Source organism: Peromyscus leucopus, chromosome 1, assembly GCF_004664715.2.
Source record: "Peromyscus leucopus breed LL Stock chromosome 1, UCI_PerLeu_2.1, whole genome shotgun sequence".
In the NCBI taxonomy this organism is placed as follows: Eukaryota; Metazoa; Chordata; class Mammalia; order Rodentia; family Cricetidae; genus Peromyscus; species Peromyscus leucopus.
The window spans coordinates 59,858,992-59,877,443 of NC_051063.1; the positions used below are offsets into that span (position 1 = coordinate 59,858,992).

Here is an 18,452-nt window from a genome sequence, read left to right on the forward strand (position 1 = left end):
ACTATATTATTTATGTGCCTGATTGTTGTAACAGGATGCCTGACAGAAATTAACATGGTGGCCCACGCCTTTAATCCCAGCACTCGGGAGGCAGAGGAAGTCGGATCTGAGTTCGAGGCCAGCCTAGTTTATATAGCGAGTTCCAGGACAGCCAGGGTAGTTACACAGAGAAACCCTGTCTCGGGAAAGAAAAAAAAAAAAAAAAGAACAACAAAATCTGCTTTAGGAGGGAAAGGCTTGTTCTGGCTCACAGTGTGAGGGAACAGTCCACCCTGAGGGAAGTAAAGGCATCAGGAGTGTGGGGCTGCCGGGTCACATTGCATCCACAGACGAGAAGCAGAGAGAGATGGACTCCAATGAGCAGTTTGCTTTGTCCAGGACCCCAGCCCATGGAGGGCCCCGCCCACATTCGGGGCAGGTCTTCCCACCTCAGTTAAGGCTCTCTGGTGGGAACACCCTCACACCTTCCCAGAGGTTCATGGTGACTCTATTACATTTATTTATTTGTCTGTTGGGGGGGTGGTGCCTAGACCATGATGCACAGACAGAGGGCAGAGGGCAATTTTCTCTTGCTACCATGTGGGTCCTAGGAATCAAACTCAGGTAGTCGGGCCTGGTACCACCACCTTTCTACACCGGGTCATTGTGACAGCCCTCCATGGTAACAACTCTAAATCCAGTCACGTAGACAACCGAGATCAGCTATGTGGGCTGAGTGGATCCGAGCCCTGGCTGCTCTTCCAAAGGAAGGACCGGAGTCCAGATCCCATAACCCACATCTGGCTGCTCTCAGCAACCTGTAACACCAACATCAGGGTGATCCTCGACTCCCTCCTGCCTTTGAAGACACTGCATGCACATTCACAGACACGCATAATTAAATTTAGAAGAAAAAAAAGATAATCATCCTTGTTAATTTGACACCAAACACATCACTTTAAATCAGGACGTCCCACCTCTGGCCCGAAAGGCCTGAGTTCATCTCATAGAACACACTGCACCTATTCTGTCTCAAAAGTCCTGAGTCTCAACACTGTCCAGAGCCCCTGGTGTCTGTTTTCTCGGAGCCCCTGGGCCCTGACCACCCCGTCCAGCTTCTCTCCAGAACCTGAGATCCACTTGACCTGCCCTTGACTCCCCACACCTTTTGCAGGTACAAAGATTACCGGGAGCCTCCGTGGTCAGAACACAAGTATGACATTTCTAAAGACTTCTGGGCTGTCCTGGCTGCCCGGCTGGCATTTGTCATTGTCTTCCAGGTATGTGTGTGTTGGGGACATCTCTGGAATGTAGAGGGACAGTACATGGGAAGTACTGACGGGGGGGGGGGGGGGGGGGGGGGCTGATAATGGCAGGAGGTGGGGACCTTGGGACATCTTCGGGGACTCTGAGGAGGATACTGACAGACCTGAACCTGAGCAGTGACCCAAGAGAATGTCATGGAACAGGTGAGGCTGGTAAGAGCTGTGAGCTCCATAGAGCAGACTTGCAGGAAGAAGAGGCTGGTCTCTGTCCCCGCTTGTCTCCCTCTGGCTCTGTGCCAGAGCCAGGGGCCAGGCAAGTTCAGACTAGAGACAGTGGTTCTCAGATGACTCCAGACACAGCCAGCAGCACCTACTATGGGCTAAACTACACACACACACACACACACACACACACACACACACACACACACTGACTGAAGGCCCAGCACCTACTATGGGCTAAACTACACACACACATGCACACGCACACGCACACGCACACACACACACACACACACACACACACACACACACACACACTGACTGAAGGCCCAGCACCTACTATGGGCTAAACTACACACACACACACACATGCACACGCACACGCACACGCACACGCACACGCACACGCGCACACACACACACACACACACACACACACACACACACTGACTGAAGGCCCAGAGAGGAGTTACTGAGGCCCATGCACATCCCTCTGGCATCATGGAAATCCATGTCAGCATGACAGTGGACAAAACACTCAGAGCTGGGAAATTCCAACACCAGGTCCTCCCTGCTCTGCTCCTTCCATCCCTAACTGGGCACTCATCCTTCCCTCAGCCCTTCACTGAAGTGGGTCCAGAAGGTATTGGGCTAGGCTTGGGGTAATGTTCTGGCTTGTTTTTCTGTCTCTGTGATAAAGAACATGACCGAAATCAACTTGGGGAAGAATGTGTTCGTTACACTCCATCATAGGGAGGCCAAGGTGGGAACTGGAGGCAGGAGCTGATGCGGAGGCTGTGGAGGGTGCTGCTTACTAGGCTGCTCCCCATGTTTTACTGGGCTTGTTTCTTCTACACCTGCCCAGGGATGGCCCCTCACACAGTAGACTGGGCCCTTTCACATTTCACAATTATCGATCAAGAAAACACCTCCTAGGAAGAGATGGTTCAGCAGTTAAGCTGTTCTTCCAAGGGACCTGGGTTCGATTCCCAGCATCCATATGGCAGCTCACAGCCATCTGAAACTCCAGTCCCAGGAGATCCAGTGCCCTCTTCTGGCCACCCTGAGCCAGACATACACTCACATGTGCACAGGCATGCACTCACATGTACACAGGCAAAAACACCCAAATACATTAGATAAAATAACAAAATTTTTTACAAAACAAAATGATGCCCAGGCTTGCCTACAACCTCATCTTACAGAGGCATTTTCTCCACTGAGAGTCCCTCTTCCCAAATGACTCTAGCCTGTGTCAAGTTGACATAAAACTACCCAACATATGAAGGCTACTGAGGGAGGCTCTAGACCAGTGTGGTTCTCAACCTTCCTAATGCTGTGACCCTTTTTTTTTTTTTTTTTTTTTTTTTTTTTTTTTTTTGGTTTTTTGAGACAGGGTTTCTCTGCGTAGCTTTGCGCCTTTCCTGGAGCTCACTTGGTAGCCCAGGCTGGCCTCGAACTCACAGAGATCCGCCTGGCTCTGCCTCCCGAGTGCTGGGATTAAAGGCGTGCTGTGACCCTTTAATACAGTTCCTCATGTTGTGGCGACCCCCAATCACAAAATCATTTCATTGCTACTTCATAACTGTAATTTTGCTACTGTTGTGAACTGTAATGTAAAGAGCTGATAAGCACAATATCTGATATGTCTGGGGGTCACGACCCACAGATTGAGAACCACCGCTCTGAGCTGAGCTAGCACAGCAGACAGGAGTGGAGTGGAGAGGGTTTCCGCTGGGGACAGCTCTGCCCATCCCAGCAGGCACACGCTGCCCCGGCCACCAGAAGATAAGAGGCCCTTATCATCCTAAATGGCTGGTCACTGACTCCCACAGCCAGGCTGGGAACAGGGAGGCAGAGGGTCCTGAGCCATGCCATAGTCCAAAGCTGGGGTATGCACAGCTAGGAGAGTCACCTCTGAACAAAGGCCCATCACCGATGCCCGGGTGCCAGCAAATGCACCCGAAGGGGTTTGATGAACGAGAATGTTGGTCTTCCTTACGAGCTGACTTATTTTCGTTTTGCCCCTTAAGCATCTCCACTGGCATGGCCAGCGCTGGGAAACCTAGCAGGCCTCGGGCTTCAAGGACCAGCCCTCAGCTCACTCCTGGCACCGCAGTGCCTTAATAGTGTTCCTTGCAGCCTGGTGTTGTCGCTGTGTCTGATGGCCTGGGTAGTCAGTCATTCTGAAGACCCCAGCTGAAGAATCAACCTTTCAGAGCATTTTCTTGCTCACTCAGTTCGGATTCTTCAAAAAAAAAAAAAGCCAACACGGGACAGTGGAGGGCAAGACCCTGCTTCACCCCCAGCTTCTCAAAAAAGAAAAGGGAGAAAGCCTGGGTTTCCAGGGTCTGCACCTCCCTGTCCCGTTTACACCTTCTGGGAAACTGAGGCCCAGAAAAGTAGGACATGCGCAGGGACAGGGAGTGAAGGGTTGGGTTGTGCCACATGGAGCAGACAGATAGGAGGTAGTGCATAGGTGGGCACAGAGGTAGGGGTGTGCACATCGGGTGCACAGGGGGGAGTATGCACAGGTCGGATGTACACAGGAGAGGGTCATAGGTGGGGTGCGTAGGTGAGGCTAGGGTGAGGGTATGCGAATGGTGTGCACAGGTGATGTAGACACTAGGCAGAGGCTGGGGCATCCTCCAGGCCCCTCTGACCCCATCCCCATCACTTCTTTCTTTCCCTGTAGAACCTGGTGATGTTCATGAGTGACTTCGTGGACTGGGTGATCCCTGACATCCCCAAAGACATCAGCCAGCAGATCCACAAGGAGAAGGTTCTCATGGTGGAGTTGTTCATGCGGGAGGAGCAGGGCAAGCAGCAGCTACTCGACACGTGGATGGAGAAGGAGAAGCCGAGGGACGTGCCTTGCAACAACCACAGCCCCACTCCCCAGCCAGAGGCAGGTGACGGCAGCCCAGTCCCCAGCTATGAGTACCACGGGGGGGCGCTGTAGCCACGACGGCAGGCCAGCAGGCTTCTGACCATCACCAAGTGACCACCCGGTTCCCTCCAGAGCCAGCACTTTTAGCCCCACCAGGCCTGTGGCTCTTGTGTTGTCTGCACACGTGGAGGGCCGCTCTGACGTGACAACGGTCTTCTTTCTTTTTTCTGTTTCTTCTCATTCTTGCACAATGCCATTAAGCAGGGACATTTTTATCTTTAGTATTCAATGCCAAGGATGGCTGGTGACAGGGCTGAACGGGGCAAGGGCATGTTCCACAGACCCGTAGTGGGGGACCTAGAGCCCCCCTCCACAGCGGTAAGGGGCCGAGGCCCTGAATCCGCATCCTTCATCTGAAGGATGCTTTGGGATAGGGACAGAGTGGTGTCTAGGAACCTGGTGACATTTTGCAGGAGGATGAATGACTTAGACTCAGGTTCCCAAAGATGTCACCTGCTCTAGTTGGACAAGCTGGATGACTCCACTGTCTTTCCTTCTGGGAGCTCAGAAGTTCAGACCTGGCTACCCAAACGGTACACACGTGGTAGCTTTGTGCTGTGTGCTGGTAACGGAGGGGTACAGGTGTCCCTGGTTGACCAGCACTCTTGGTGTCCCCGGCAGGCTCCACATCAGCTACTCAAGGGCCCCTCACACTGAGCTGATGTCCTCCTTGTGAGACAAGCTGGGGTGACAGGCGGAACATCTCTACAAAGGCTGAAGGGTTTCACCAAGCCCCAGGGCCTCCATGGGTTCCTTTGCTGCTCTTTAGAACACATATTGGTTTTTGTCTAAAAACCAAAAATGTGGTGGATTGGAGGGATTTTCTTTCTGTAGCTCAAGGTGGAAGGAGTTTATTTTGTCAGTTAACCAAATGCTGAGAGGAAATTAGAATATCGTTACTACCAAAGATTTTTCTCAGTAAAGACTTCTATTTTGGTAACACGCCTATATTTTCACTCCCGGGGACATGAGATCCTTGGCACTTACTGTTGTAATAGCCTCGAAAACAAGCCTCACGGGCCAGCTTCGGCTGGTGCGCTAACCAGCTGGGCAGGTCTCTCAGCACTGTAGCCCCAAGGGCCTTGCCCAAGCTGGAAGAGGCAACTCCCTACACTCGCCTTAGGGCAAGGCTGGGGGCAAGGCTGTGCTCGGCAGCTGGGGTCTGAGGCATGGCCTTCGAAGGTTTTCACTGTTTGCTAAAATCATGAGACCTGATGCTTCTCTTTTCTCTTGTGCGGTGCAGTGGTTTCCAATGATGTTTTGTATATAGCTATCATATCCAGAATTAGGTAATTACCAAAAATTCTTTTACAGAAACCATTTTTTTTAAAAAAGAAAAAAAAAACAAAAACAAAAACAAACCTGAATGTACACACACCCATAGGAGACTGTGGCTGAGCATTTGTCAAAAATAAATTTGAATACACAACCCTGGCCTCTTCTGAGTGCTCTTGTCCCAATCGGTTCCTATCTTCAAGGTCCCCGATGAGCCCTGTGCTTGATCCTGCAGATTTAAAAATGGCTGACTCGAGAACATGCGTCTCTTTTGTGGCAGATGTGTGAATTGTTCTAGATGGTCCTGGGATGCCATCTCCCTGTGGTGTGTGCATGGACTGTGCAAGCGTTTGTGTGTGCCCCCCTGTGCACATGTGTGTGTGCATGTGTATACTCAGGTTGCTCGTGTGTGCCTGCGTGTTTGTGTCCACATGTGCGTGTCTGCATGCACACATGTATATACATACCTGTGCATGCACACATGTATATGCACACCTGTGCATGCACACACGTATGGATGTGTTTTTTATGCCTTGTAAGTGCATTGTGTGCTATTGTTACACTTGCTTCCACGTGCACATTTCCATATGTGAGTATGTTTGTGCACACTACACATAGGCATGCGTGTGTTTGCATTCACTTGTGTGTGTACACGTGTACATTGTGCATTCACATGTCTGTGTGCAGATGTGCTTGTGTGTCTGTGTGTGTGGACATGGGCACTGGATCCCTCTAGGCATGAGACTATGCTTCAGTGAAGAGTACAGTCACCCCTCAGCCACCTGTCCCACAGCCTCACATCTAGGGCACCATCTACAACCCAGCGCACTAGAACCAGCATCATACATTGTCCCGAAATCCCATGAGGAACAGCATTATGGGGCCAGTGTTTTCGTGTGGGCAAGTAGGGACATTTATTTTAAAATGTTGCCCATATTCACCATAATTTCATAAAACAAAAAATCCTTTTCTAACCCAAAATGCCAGTAAAGCAGTCAGCCCCTTAGCTGTAGCCACAAGCTTGGCCTGGAGTCTACATGCCACTTGGCCCTGGAACCTCCCCAGAGCAGCAGCGGCCTCTGGCACCCCCTAGTGTTGGCACTCCCACACACACCCTGTAGAAAACTGCAACTCCTATGGATGGCTCAAGAGTTCTGGCTGAGCATGGTAGCATGCACACTTTTAATCCCAGCATTCAGGAGGCATCTATGTGGATTCAAGGTCATCCAGAGCTACATAGTGAGACCCTGTTTGGAGGGAGGGAAGGAGGGAGAGAGAGAGAGAGAGAGAGAGAGAGAGAGAGAGAGAGAGAGAGAGAGAGAGAACTGTCTAAAGCCCTGGAACACTTCCTTCTCATGTGGTTGGTCCAGAAAAGACATACCTGGGGTCAGAGTTGCAGGATCCCTCCTCTGAAGCCCATGAGGAGGGTGCAGGGTGAGGGTCTAGAGCTTCACTTCATGAGATCTTCTAACAGAGCCCCCTGCAGGACTGAAGAACCTTTGCAGGGACAGAGTGGACATGCCCCATCCCTCCGGATACCCCTCCAGAGGGTGTCAAATGCTGATCAGAAGATGAACCTCACAACCATATAATCCCACTTGGAAGCAAGAGATGCTGGCAGCTTCGTAAACAGGGCTGAGGCTGTCCCAAGTTACTGCAAAGGGTACAAGCAATGAGAGCCCAGACACATGAAGGTCTGGAGGGAAGTTGGGCAGGAAGAGCATGTGCAAAGGCCCTGAGGTGGCAGTATACCTGATGAGTTCTGAGATGGAGTGGCAAGGAGATGGCAAGATAATGGGTCGGACTCTCTGGCTTCATGGAGACTGAACATGGTGGCCTGGACTGTAGGGAGGGAAGAGATAGCACATGAGTGGGATTTGATTGACACTAGGAGTCCTGCGATGTTTGAGGGGAAACTATCGAATGTGACACCAAAGAGAGGGCTGCAGGCAGGCTTACAATAAGCCTGGCATGAGGTGGTCGGAGACTGGAGAGTGGTCAATATCACAAAAGCTTGGGACCTGCTGACCAAAAAGTCGGACAGCTGGGGTGCTATTTTAGGTGAGACTGTAGCTGCTTAAAGAGGGCTGCAGTCGCCGGGCGGTGGTGGCGCATGCCTTTAATCCCAGCACTCAGGAGGCAGAGGCAGGCAGATCTCTGTGAGTTCGAGGCCAGCCTGGTCTATAGAGTGAGATCCAGGAAAGGCACAAAGCTACACAGAGAAACCATCTCGAAAAACAAAAACAAAAAAAAGAGGGTTGCAGTCACCCAGCAAGCTGGCTGGAAGAGCATCTCTTCGAACCAGAACTGGGCACCTAGCACTGGACATCTCTACCACTGCAGAGGCTTCATGGATGGAGCAAGGCAAGAAGAGTTCTAGGTCTGCAACTTCTTTCTGTTTGTTTCTTAAGGTTCTCTTTTATTTTTAATTGCATGTATGTGAACCAGTCTGAATGTGGGCATGTGCACCTTAGTGCAGATATCCTCAGAGGCCAGAAGAAAGCATCTGGTTGCCTGGAGTTGGAGTTCTGAGCTATGGTGAACCTCCTGATGTGTGGGTGCTGTGGATCGATCTCGGGTCCCCGGGAAGAGCAGCAAGTGCTCGTAACCACCGAGCCATCTCTCCAGCCTCAAGTTCTGCAACTTGTATTAGGTACATAATGAGTCATGTCAGGCCACGGGGATGGTGTTTGTAGACCCTGCTGCTTCCAAAGGTGGGGCCTGTCATGAGTATAAGGCAACTCCACTTGATCCACTCCACAAGCTCACTTCTTGTTCATTTTCAAAATAAAAGCCAGGGAAATCTGCATTTAAATGTCCAGATTTCCCCAGGCCTGGTGGTTCATGCCTGTAATCCCAGCACTCAGGTGGGGCATGCTAGGTCTCTGAAGCAGAGCACTATGGTTAATCTGAAGTCTCTGTCCCTTTGTGTCCCCGACTAACCACCCTCTTTGCTGACCTCCATGCTGACTCTTAGCCAGGACAGGCACTACTGACCTCTTTCTGTTGGTGGCTGCTGCCCTCTGCTGGCAGCCCGGCGATCTGCATCCAGGGAACATAAACCTAGATCCTGGGTGCAAATGATGCTGCAAACAGAAGCCACACATTTCCTGAAACTCTGTGGGCCATAAGTACCAAAGGAACCCTGAGAACTGAACTTCAGATTGCACCACACATACACACCCAGTCCCCAAGACCCAAGGCATAACCATGCCGTGAGCTTTGACCTGGGTTCCTTCTTCTTCAGGGCTCTTTAGTTCCAACCCTTTGAGAGCTAAAGCCCAGACGGGTCCTCTGAGGCAAGCCAGGTAGATCTCCTAACCTAGGGCCTCATCTTCACTGTATTACAGAGTTTTCTACCCAGCAGGCCTTCATGGCCTCTGTCCAGGGGCCAGGACTAAGCTTGGGTGTCAAGAGTCTGGAATTAAGATGTAGGTATCTAAACCAGGTGGTGGTCGCTGGCACACGCCTTTAGTCCCAGCACTTGGCAGGGAGAGGCAGGTGGATCTCTGAGTTCAAGGCAAGCCTGGTCTACAGAACTAGTTTCAAGGCAGCCAAGGCTACATAAAGAAAACCTGTTTTGAAAAACAAACAAACAAAAAGATACAGGCTCTAGTTGGAGGTTTCTACCATGCTGCTCTTTCCCTGTGATGGAGACAACACCCTTTAAAACACATGTGCGCATGCTGGCCTCAAAATTGATTGTAGTCTAGTCTAGTCTGGCCTTGAACTACTGTTCCTCCTGCCTCCACCTCCCAAGTTTCTGGGATGACAGATGCATGCCACTGCCCCTTGTGTCTCTTACAGATCAAGTACATATGTAACACACATACACACACACACACACACACACACACACACACACACACACACACTGATAGACGTGGCAGGTGCATGCCTTTAATCCCAACATTTGAAAGGCAGAGGCCAGTCAGAGGTACATAGTGAGACCCTGTCTCAGAAAGAGGGGGCAAGGAACCCCCGAGAGCCAGGGGAGCTCCCACCCAGCATCAGTGGAGCAACCACACAAGCAGGGAGAGAAGATAAAAGAAACTTAGAGACCGGACAAGGTGAGTTTACCTCCACAGAACCAGTAAAGATGCTGAAGCCTTCTCTCCATTTCCTCTTCCTCTTCCCCTCTCCTCTCCTTCCTCTTCACTCTCCTCTCCTTCCTCTTCCCCTCTCTACTCCTTCCTCTTCCTCTCCTTCCTCTTCCTCTCTGTTCTCCTTCCTCTTCCCCCTCCCCTCTTTCCTCTTCCCCCTCCCCTCTTTCCTCTTCCCCCTCCCCTCTTTCTACTTCACTCTCTCCTCTCCTTCCTCCCTTCTCTTGTTCATGTCCTCTTCCTTCCTCCTCCCTTCCTGCCTCCCATCCACCCACCTTCCTTTCTCTTTGTGCCTGTTGGGATGGCCTCCAGCTCATCTTGTTTCAGGGACTTTGCGTGCTCCTTCCCCCTGAAGGACCATCCTTCTGGAAACCTTGTTCTCCCTGTTGGAGCAGTCAGCATCACTTCCGTTTGTGTGTTGCCAGAGAGAGGGGATTTCCCATGCCCTGGGCATTTCACAGCGGTAGAAAGGGAACCAGGCTCTGCACGGCTGCCACTGCTTCTGTTTCTTCTCTCCTGGACAGGGATGAAGGAGTTACTTCTTTTTGTTTGTTTGTTTTGTTTTTCAAGACAAAGTTTCTCTGTGTCACAGCTCTGGCTGTCCTGGAACTTGCTCTGTAGACCAGGCTGGCCTCGAACTCACAGAGATCCGCCTGCCTCTGCCTCCCAAGTGCTGTGATTAAAGGCGTACACCACCACCACCAAGCTGAAGGAAATACTTCTTGAGAGGCATGCTCTGGTCACCACCACCAGAGAGGCTCCCCCTCACCCCTTTTCTTTATTAGCACAATAAAAAGAAAGACACATGCACCTGATTCCATCAAAATAATGAATATTTTTATTGAAGACTTATGAACAGACTGAGAAAATGGTCATCTAGCATGAGATTGACACCCAGAACAACAACAAAATAAGCTGGGTCTGGTGGTGCGCAGCTGCAGTCTCCAGCATTTGGGAGGGGGTGGCAGGAGGATCAGAAGTTTAAGGTCACACTGAGCTACATGGGGGGAGGGGCTCAAGACCAGCATGAGCAATATGAGACCTTGTCTCAAAACAAAGAAACATGGGGAGAAAACGGTAGACTCGACTCCACGCCAGTGGCTCTCCAGGGAACCCCCAGGCTTTCAAGATTGGATCGGGACTACTGAGGCATCTAACTTCCGGGATTGGGAACCATTGCAGACGGCCATTGCTAGGCTCCCAGCCCAATAAATCCCTTTCTGTTGGTTTCACTCCGCCAAGGAATCCCCCAGGCCTAGGAAAAAACATGTCCACTTCTGTGCGCACATGAGTACAGTGCCCCAAGAAGCCAGCAGAAGGCCTCCGATCCCCTGGAGATGGAGTTACAGACAGTTGTAAGCAGCCTAGAATGGGGGTTGGCAACCAGACCTAGGTCCTCTGGAAGAGCCATAAGAGCTCTTAACCCCTGAGCCACCTTTCCAGCTCTCCTTTTTCTTTCTATACAGCTTTGGGAGTCTACCTGGGCTACATAGTGAGACCCTATGTTTTGTTCAAAAACAATAAAAAATACTCAACTGTACACTTTAAAGGGATGAATTATAAATCAATGTAAAGAAATGAAGAGAAAAACACATGCACCTGATTTCATCTAAATAATGAACATTTTTATTGCAGGATCTTATGAACAGACTGGGAAAGTGGTGCACAAAAGTGGGGGTGTTCATAGAACACACATCTAACATGAGATTGACACCCAGAACAACAACAAGATAAGCTGGGTCTGGCGGTGCACAGCTGCAGTCCACCGGGTGTGCTGTGCACAGCTGGGTCTCACTGACCCTGAAGCTCAGCCACACAGCTAGGATGGCTGGTCACTGAGTGCCAGGAATCCACCTGTCTCCACCAGGGTTGGGGTTACAGATGGGCACCATCTCTTCTGGCTTTTTATGTAGGCATCAGGATCTGAACTCAGGTCCTCATGATTGTGCAGCAAGCCCCTGGCCCACTGGGGCCCTTGAACAAGCCCCTACTTTATTTCTAATTCATGCAGAGTAATAGTGCGTGGCTATGGGGAACACTGTATTGTATTGTTAATGAAAGCTCAAATCAGGGCAGTTAACGTCTCCACAGCCTCCAGCGTACATCAGCTTTTTCTGATGATAATATTCTTGTTCCTCTCTTTTACTGATTTGTTTGTTTGTTTTTCGAGACAGGGTTTCTCTGTGTAGTTTTGGTGCCTGTCCTGGATCTTGCACCGCCGCCCGGCTCTTCTACTGATTTTAATATACATATTACTGGGTCCGTAAGATGGCTCAACAGTTAAGACCTCTTTGTTGCTCTTTCGGGGGACCTGGACCCATGCACCTGCTCACAACCAACTGTAACGCTAGTTCTAGGGCAGTGTTTCTCAACCTGTGGGTCACAACCCATTTGGGTCGAATGACCTTTTCACAGAGGTCACCTAAAACCATCAGAAAACACAGATATTTACATTACGATTCCTAACAGTAACAAGAATTACAGTTATGAAATAGTGACGAAAATAATTTTATTGTTGGGGGTCACCACAATATTAGGACTGAATTAAAGGGTCACAGCATCAGGAAGGTTGAGAACCATTGGTCTAAAGAATCCGAACCCTCTTCTGGCCTCCGTGGGTTCTGCACCAACGTGGGGCACTTAAACTACAAATGCTCATACACGTAACAAAAATAAATATTTCTTAACGTTTTTTAAATGTTTTATTTTATATATATGGTGGGTATTTTGTTTGTGTACCACATGTGTGCCTGCCAGAAGAGGGTGTCAAAGCCCCTGGAACTGGAGTTACAGATAGTTGTGAGCCATCATGTGGGCGCTCGGAGTTGAAAACAGCCAATGCTCTTAACCCCTGAGCCGACTCTCCAGCCCATAAATAAATCTTTTTTTTTTTTTTTAATCATGCTTGAACATGATCCTGCCGCAGTAAGCATCCCTGCGGCCTGCAGCTGCCCTCCCACCCCACACACAGTAGGGCTGCACAGCTCCGCAGAGGCAAACCTGGAACCTCAACTTGCCACCCAGACCATCGCTGCCACACCGCCGGCGCAGGCGCGGGAAGCACCGTGCGCAAGCGCTGAAGCCACTGTGGCTCAAGCGGTGAGACTACAGAGTCAGCCTTTGCTAGCCCGGGCGGAAGCGGGCACGGCCACACTCGGGGCGCATGCGTGGGACCTGGAGTTCTCGCGAGATACTGGGCGGGAACGCCCGCGGTGACTTCCTGTGTGGAATCGCTGAGGGGCAACTTGGCGCGTCACTGCCATGGACCCCTTCCTGGTACTGCTGCACTCGCTGTCCGGCAGCCTGTCGAACAGCGATCTGATGGAGCTAAAGTTCCTGTGCCGTGAGCGCGTGGGCAAACGAAAGCTGGAGCGCGTGCAGAGTGGCCTGGACCTGTTCTCAGTGCTGCTGGAGCAGAACGATCTGGAGCGCGCCCGCACCGGGCTGCTGCGCGAGCTGCTGGCCTCGCTGCGCAGACACGACCTACTGCAACGCCTAGACGACTTCGAAGCGGGGACCGCGGCCGCGGCCTCGCCGGAGGAGGCAGGTGGGCTAGGGGGCGGGAGGAGGCCCAGGGGCAGGGAATGGGCGGGGAAGCCTGGCCACTACCCTATCCTCAGGGTTCCCTTTGCTGCTCCTGCTAGGAAGGACTCTGGGTCACGCCCACTTTTCCGGAGGGCGAGCCGGGACTAGGGAGATCGTGAGCTTGTCTTGCTTGCAGTGCCCGAGTTGAACGTAAAGTATTGCTGGTGCTAAGGAGGCGCTCGCTCTGCTACCACTTGCCCCAGCACCAAGATCAACTCACTTGAGACCTGTAGTGCTTGCGTCCCCCCCCCGCTCCCCCCCACACTCTCCGGGTAAATTGAAACCTCAGCTAAGAAATGGATGTGGCTAAGGCTCCCTAACCCCAAGGAGGGAAGAGTTGAAGAGAGTAGGCAAAGGTCAAGTGTGCCTGCTGCTCATAACCATTTACGTAGTGGGAGTGCCTTTGTCCAAGCAGTGTGCTTCCTAGCCAAAGGAGAACTGTGCCGAGGCCCAGCTCCCCGGTCCAGAGTCCACAGTGCCTGGTTATCCTCTGCTACTTCCGTTTTGTAGTAGAGAGAGGAGGCACTATGGCTTCCCATAATGCACAGTAGTGGATAGCAATCACAGCAGAGCCACACCAGTCTGGGCTTGGGGTGTGGATACAGGTTAAACATCTGTTCGACTCTTCCTCACTTGTGACAAATACCCAAGAAGCCATGGAAAGGGGCAAAGGTTTCTTTAGCTCCTGGTTGGCTGGCTCCATTGCTCTTGGTCTGCAGTGAGGCAGGCAATCAAAGCAGCTGAGGGCATGGTGGAGCAAAGCTGATTACCTCATGGCCACCAGGAAGCAGTGACAGGAAGGATCTTGGGACAAAATACACTCCCCCCAACAATACAGTCATTGTACTGCCTCTGAGTAGGCCTGCCTCTGAGTAGGCCTGCCTCTGCATAGGCCTGCCTCTGAAGGTTTCCACCACCTCCCAGTAACGCCATCAAATTAGGAATGAGTGGACTCATCCACCAGGGGACTCAAAGCTATCATGATCCACTCTCCTTTCCATGATTGGATCCACCATTGAGAGACTAAGCCTTCCTCATAGGAGCCTTTGGGACCATGAAAGTCTCCATAGTCAAAAGCTCTGAAATCTAAAGTGCAGACAAAATCAGACCCTAGGTACTGACACTACATGCTGTGACAGTTTGTATCACACACAGAACTATTTGCAACATGGATTGTTTCATCTGCCAGTGTGTATGAGATACACAAGAAAATGGGTTGTGTGTTCACATCTCCAAGGCATTTAAATGTTTGGTATTGTTGCAGGAATCCAGTAAGGGGTTCTCAGCCACTGCCCAGGGCTCCCTTAGTCATCTCCTTCAGCCTTGCCTATGCCTGGCAGGTGCTCCAGAGTGTGGTCTCCAGGCAAACCAGCAAAGGTCATAGTGTAAAATGAGGTGAATGCAGCTTTGGGGGACTTTGGCCAGCCCACTATTGAGGGTGTGAAGGTGGCCACTAAACTCTCTAACTTTTTTCCCTCTGACTCCCAGCCTCTCCTCAGTTTCTGGTCTTTCAAGCTGTAGCTCGCTGTGACCCATTCTGAGGGAGTGGGACTAGACATGTTAGGAGGCCAATGTAGGTCTCTTGAAATAGCTCCTGGGCTGCTAAGTGTCTCTGCCTGGCTTTAGTGGTGTTGGCTTTGAAGTGCTCAGGTCCACATGTGGTGGCCATGGGAAGACTTCCCCGAGCTCCTCTGTAAGTCATTGCTGCTGTTTTCCCTTTTAGATCTGCGGGTGGCATTTGACATCGTGTGTGACAATGTGGGGAGAGACTGGAAGAGACTGGCCCGTCAGCTGAAATTGTCTGAGGCCAAAATTGACGGGGTTGAGGAGAGGTATCCCCGAAGCCTGAGTGATCAGGTAAGGGAGACTCTGAGGGTCTGGAAGAATGCCGAGAGGGAGCAAGCCACGGTGGCTGGACTGGTAAAGGCACTGCGGGGCTGCCGGCTGAACCTGGTGGCTGACCTGGTGGAAGAAGCAGTGCAGGCCCAGGGGTCTGTGAACGAGAGTGAGGTTGTGTCCCCAGTGCTGTGGGACCCAACCGTGTCTTCCTCAGAAGCACTGTGACCAGCCTGCTGCTCCTGTCAGGAGTCACTGTGGACTTAATACACTCCGTGCTGCATCACCAAGTGCCTTGGTTCCCAGAGCCAAGAAAGAAGACCTTGTGGATCCAGGCCAGAGCCCGCTCGCAAGCTTGAACTGGCTCCTGAAGCAAAGCTGGAGGTATAGAGCCTCTGCTCCCTGAGCTTTGCGGACCCATGGCAGTTTCCCTTCGTGTTCTCCACTGCTGCTCCTTCCCCTGAGAGAAGTCCCTGGGCTCGCAAGGAGGAAGTTGGAGCTAATGGCACACGTGTTGAAAGTTTGAGAGCCTTCCTGTTGTTCCCCGGGGAAGGACACCAACTCAGTTCAGAGCACTTGGCTGCCTCACAGTTGGGCTTGAGGACATCTGTCCCATTTCCTTGGAGGCCATCAGAGAGCAGCACCTGCCGCCCAAACAAGTGGTCCTTGCAGGAGCCTGGCACACCTCACCCTGGCACACCAGCTCCTGCGAGCACTGATTCTAAAATGCATTGTCTCCCCAAATTGCTGTCTCCGGGAAGGACTGCTTTAAAGGGTGCCCCCCCCCCCTGTTTCTACCATGGCCTTCAGACAAGTGCCCTGGGCCTAGATGTGGGGGCTCCCTCTGAAATCCTAGCACTTGAGAGTTGAGAATTGCTGCACTCCATGGCAACGTGAATGAGAGCTACACAGGAGACCGTCTCACACAATCAAAAGCAAGTGTCTCTACCTGGAAGCACCTGTGTTGCCCAGGATTTCCGCTATGTTAATGACCCTTCTAATCTCAGAAGTAGGGCAGGCTGACTACAGTGTCCTTACAGCCCTAGGTGCTAGTTGTGAATGGGGTGGTGGGATTTCCTGTCTGGTTTGCTTCACATCAGCAAGGGGCCCTGACTTGCCACACCTATGGCTGGGTACACCTTTGATCATAGCACTCAGGGAGATAGAGGCGGGTGGATCTCTGATCTGTTAGTTTGAGAACAGCCTAGCCTACGTAGCAAACTACAGACCAGCTGAGACCATGTGGAAAGACACTGTCTCAGAAGTTCATGTCTGTAGTTGAGGCTCCCAGACACAGGGTTCACCTGACAGTGAAGAGCAGCACCTCATGTCCTAACCCTAGTGTTTGCTTCACCAGTGGCCGGCCTGGGGCCTGTGCTCTAACGTGGGTCAAAGGCACTGAGGTCCTGTGCCCTCCTCTTCTCCTCTCTGCTCTACCCACGCCACCAGGCAGATGACCCCTCAGCACACTTGGGATCTCCTCACCCCCTTCCCCGTTATTGTTGGTCCCTTCACTACTGCATTCCTCGGGCTGCACCCTCCCCAGCCTCGGGCCTACTGTGCTTTTCAGTCCAACACCTATCCTCTGGCTGATCTGCCTTGCTCAAACTCTTGGCCATCGAGGCCTCTCCTGACCACTCTGGGGACTCGTCCAGTTTTCTCTGACCTCATATCCCACCTGGCTGTAGCCACAACCCTCTTATCTTGGCTCCCTAGTATATGCAAAGGCCTGTTCGAGGTCTCTGGTGGGTGTTTGCTGTGCTCCTCTCTAGTCCCTCCTCCTTTCCCCCCATTTTGAGGGTTTTTGGTTTGTTTGGAAATAGGGTGTCATGTAACCCAGATATAACTTAGGTTGGCCTTATAACTGAAGTGACCTTGAACTCCTTCCTGATCATCCTGCCTCTGCTTCTCAAGTGCCATGGTCACCAGTGTGCAGCCTCACCCAGGCCCAAGTCTTTAGGGCCCACACTCTAGGCAGCCTAGGCAACCCCACTGAGACTTGCTGATGCCTTTTAAGTGTCCTGTGGCAAGTCACAGATTGGTGGACTTGGATGTCACTTTTTTTCTTTTTTTTTTTAATAGCTCAGGAGTCCCTCCCCTCAAGTGACAGTTTAGTATCGGGTCTCAGTTGCTGCTGCTACAGAGCTTGTGGGCTACCACAGGAATTTATCCCTTTGTACAGAGTCCCTTCAACCATGTTGGGGGATTAAAGCATGGGTATCATCAGGGACAGCACTCCACCAATCTGCATCTACCCAGCTTGTGCCCAGATTTGTCCTGGATGCGTCAACATAGTCCCACTCTCCTGTTAATAGCCAGTCAGAGCCCACACTCACCTTGCCTACCCTTCACTCCTCAGCTCCTAGCAGGACCTTGGCTCCTGCCCATCCCCCACCAAGGGTTGGAACCACAGACCCGCCTGTTCCTAGAAGCCAGCTGCCCTGCATATTTTTAGCTTCCTATTTTTGAATTCCACAATCATTTCTGAGTCATCCAGCTGACTGCCTTCTGGTCACAAGTTCCCTGTGTGGACCATATTTCAAACCAGACAGTGGAACATGATGTGATGGAATGTGTGATGTAGCCACCATGGACCATGGCCTTCTAGTAGCTGATGTAAAGGCAGTACTGGTTTGCTAGAAGATGTGGGCTAGGAAGCCCACACAATCTCAGGTCATGTGCTGAGTGGAGGCTGGCCTGAGGGATACTTGCCGGCCACAGGACTCATTGTCACCAAGGCTTCACTGAGCCAAAGCCAAGTGACAGGGCTGGAGGTTTTTGGGTGTGGCTAGAACAGGACAGCATGATGGACATATGTGTGGAAGTCCACAGCTCCCAGACTCCCAAAGTTTAAATGGACTGTAGAGATGATGTATAGTCCTTGTCCATCAAAATAAAGCAGGCATGCTGCTCGTACCTGGTGTCCCAACACTGGAGACTGAGGCAGGAGGATCACTGCATTTTAGGACCATCCTGGGCTACACAGACCTCATCTCAAACAAAAAGCCAGGTGTGGCGTGGTGTATCCACCTGTAGTCCCAGCACTTGGGAGGCTGAGTGGGAGGGGTAGTAACAGGCAGGGTCTCTTACTGAGTCCAAGTCCAGTGTAAGCTGCATGAGACCCTATCTCAAAAACCCACCAACCCCACAGCCCAAAAAACCCCACACTGCATATTTGGGTAGGCACAGGACTCCTATAGAGTGCAGAAGACAAGTTCCTGTGCTCAGTAGTGACTG

At 51.5% G+C, this 18,452-nt stretch overlaps 2 protein-coding genes across 10 annotated transcripts in view; both read left to right on the forward strand.

Annotated features, from left to right (window-relative positions):
• Positions 1 to 5,845, forward strand: part of Ano1 (anoctamin 1) — a 169,288-nt gene extending 163,443 nt beyond the window's left edge. For all 9 annotated transcript variants that reach the window (XM_037208683.1, XM_028871423.2, XM_037208673.1 and 6 more), the window contains 2 exons: positions 1,154 to 1,259; positions 4,162 to 5,845. In XM_037208683.1, coding sequence (XP_037064578.1) covers positions 1,154 to 1,259; positions 4,162 to 4,428 — 373 coding nt within the window. In that variant the 3' untranslated portion in view covers positions 4,429 to 5,845. The remainder of the gene's footprint in view (positions 1 to 1,153; positions 1,260 to 4,161) is intronic.
• A 7,131-nt stretch (positions 5,846 to 12,976) lies between these two features.
• Fadd (Fas associated via death domain) lies at positions 12,977 to 17,993 on the forward strand. Its single transcript, XM_028871387.2, has 2 exons — positions 12,977 to 13,341; positions 15,103 to 17,993. Exons 1-2 carry the CDS (start codon positions 13,056 to 13,058, stop codon positions 15,441 to 15,443), a joined length of 627 nt encoding a protein of 208 aa, XP_028727220.1. The 5' UTR covers positions 12,977 to 13,055; the 3' UTR covers positions 15,444 to 17,993.
• Positions 17,994 to 18,452: the final 459 nt, after the last annotated feature.

What these genes read in the sequence shown, in the direction of transcription:
- Fadd (XM_028871387.2), top strand. Translation starts at nt 13,056, where the DNA reads ATGGACCCCTTCCTGGTACTGCTGCACTCGCTGTCCGGCAGCCTGTCG. An exon ending in GGCCTCGCCGGAGGAGGCAG is followed by an intron (nt 13,342 to 15,102) that starts GTGGGCTAGGGG and finishes TTTCCCTTTTAG; the next exon opens with ATCTGCGGGTGGCATTTGAC.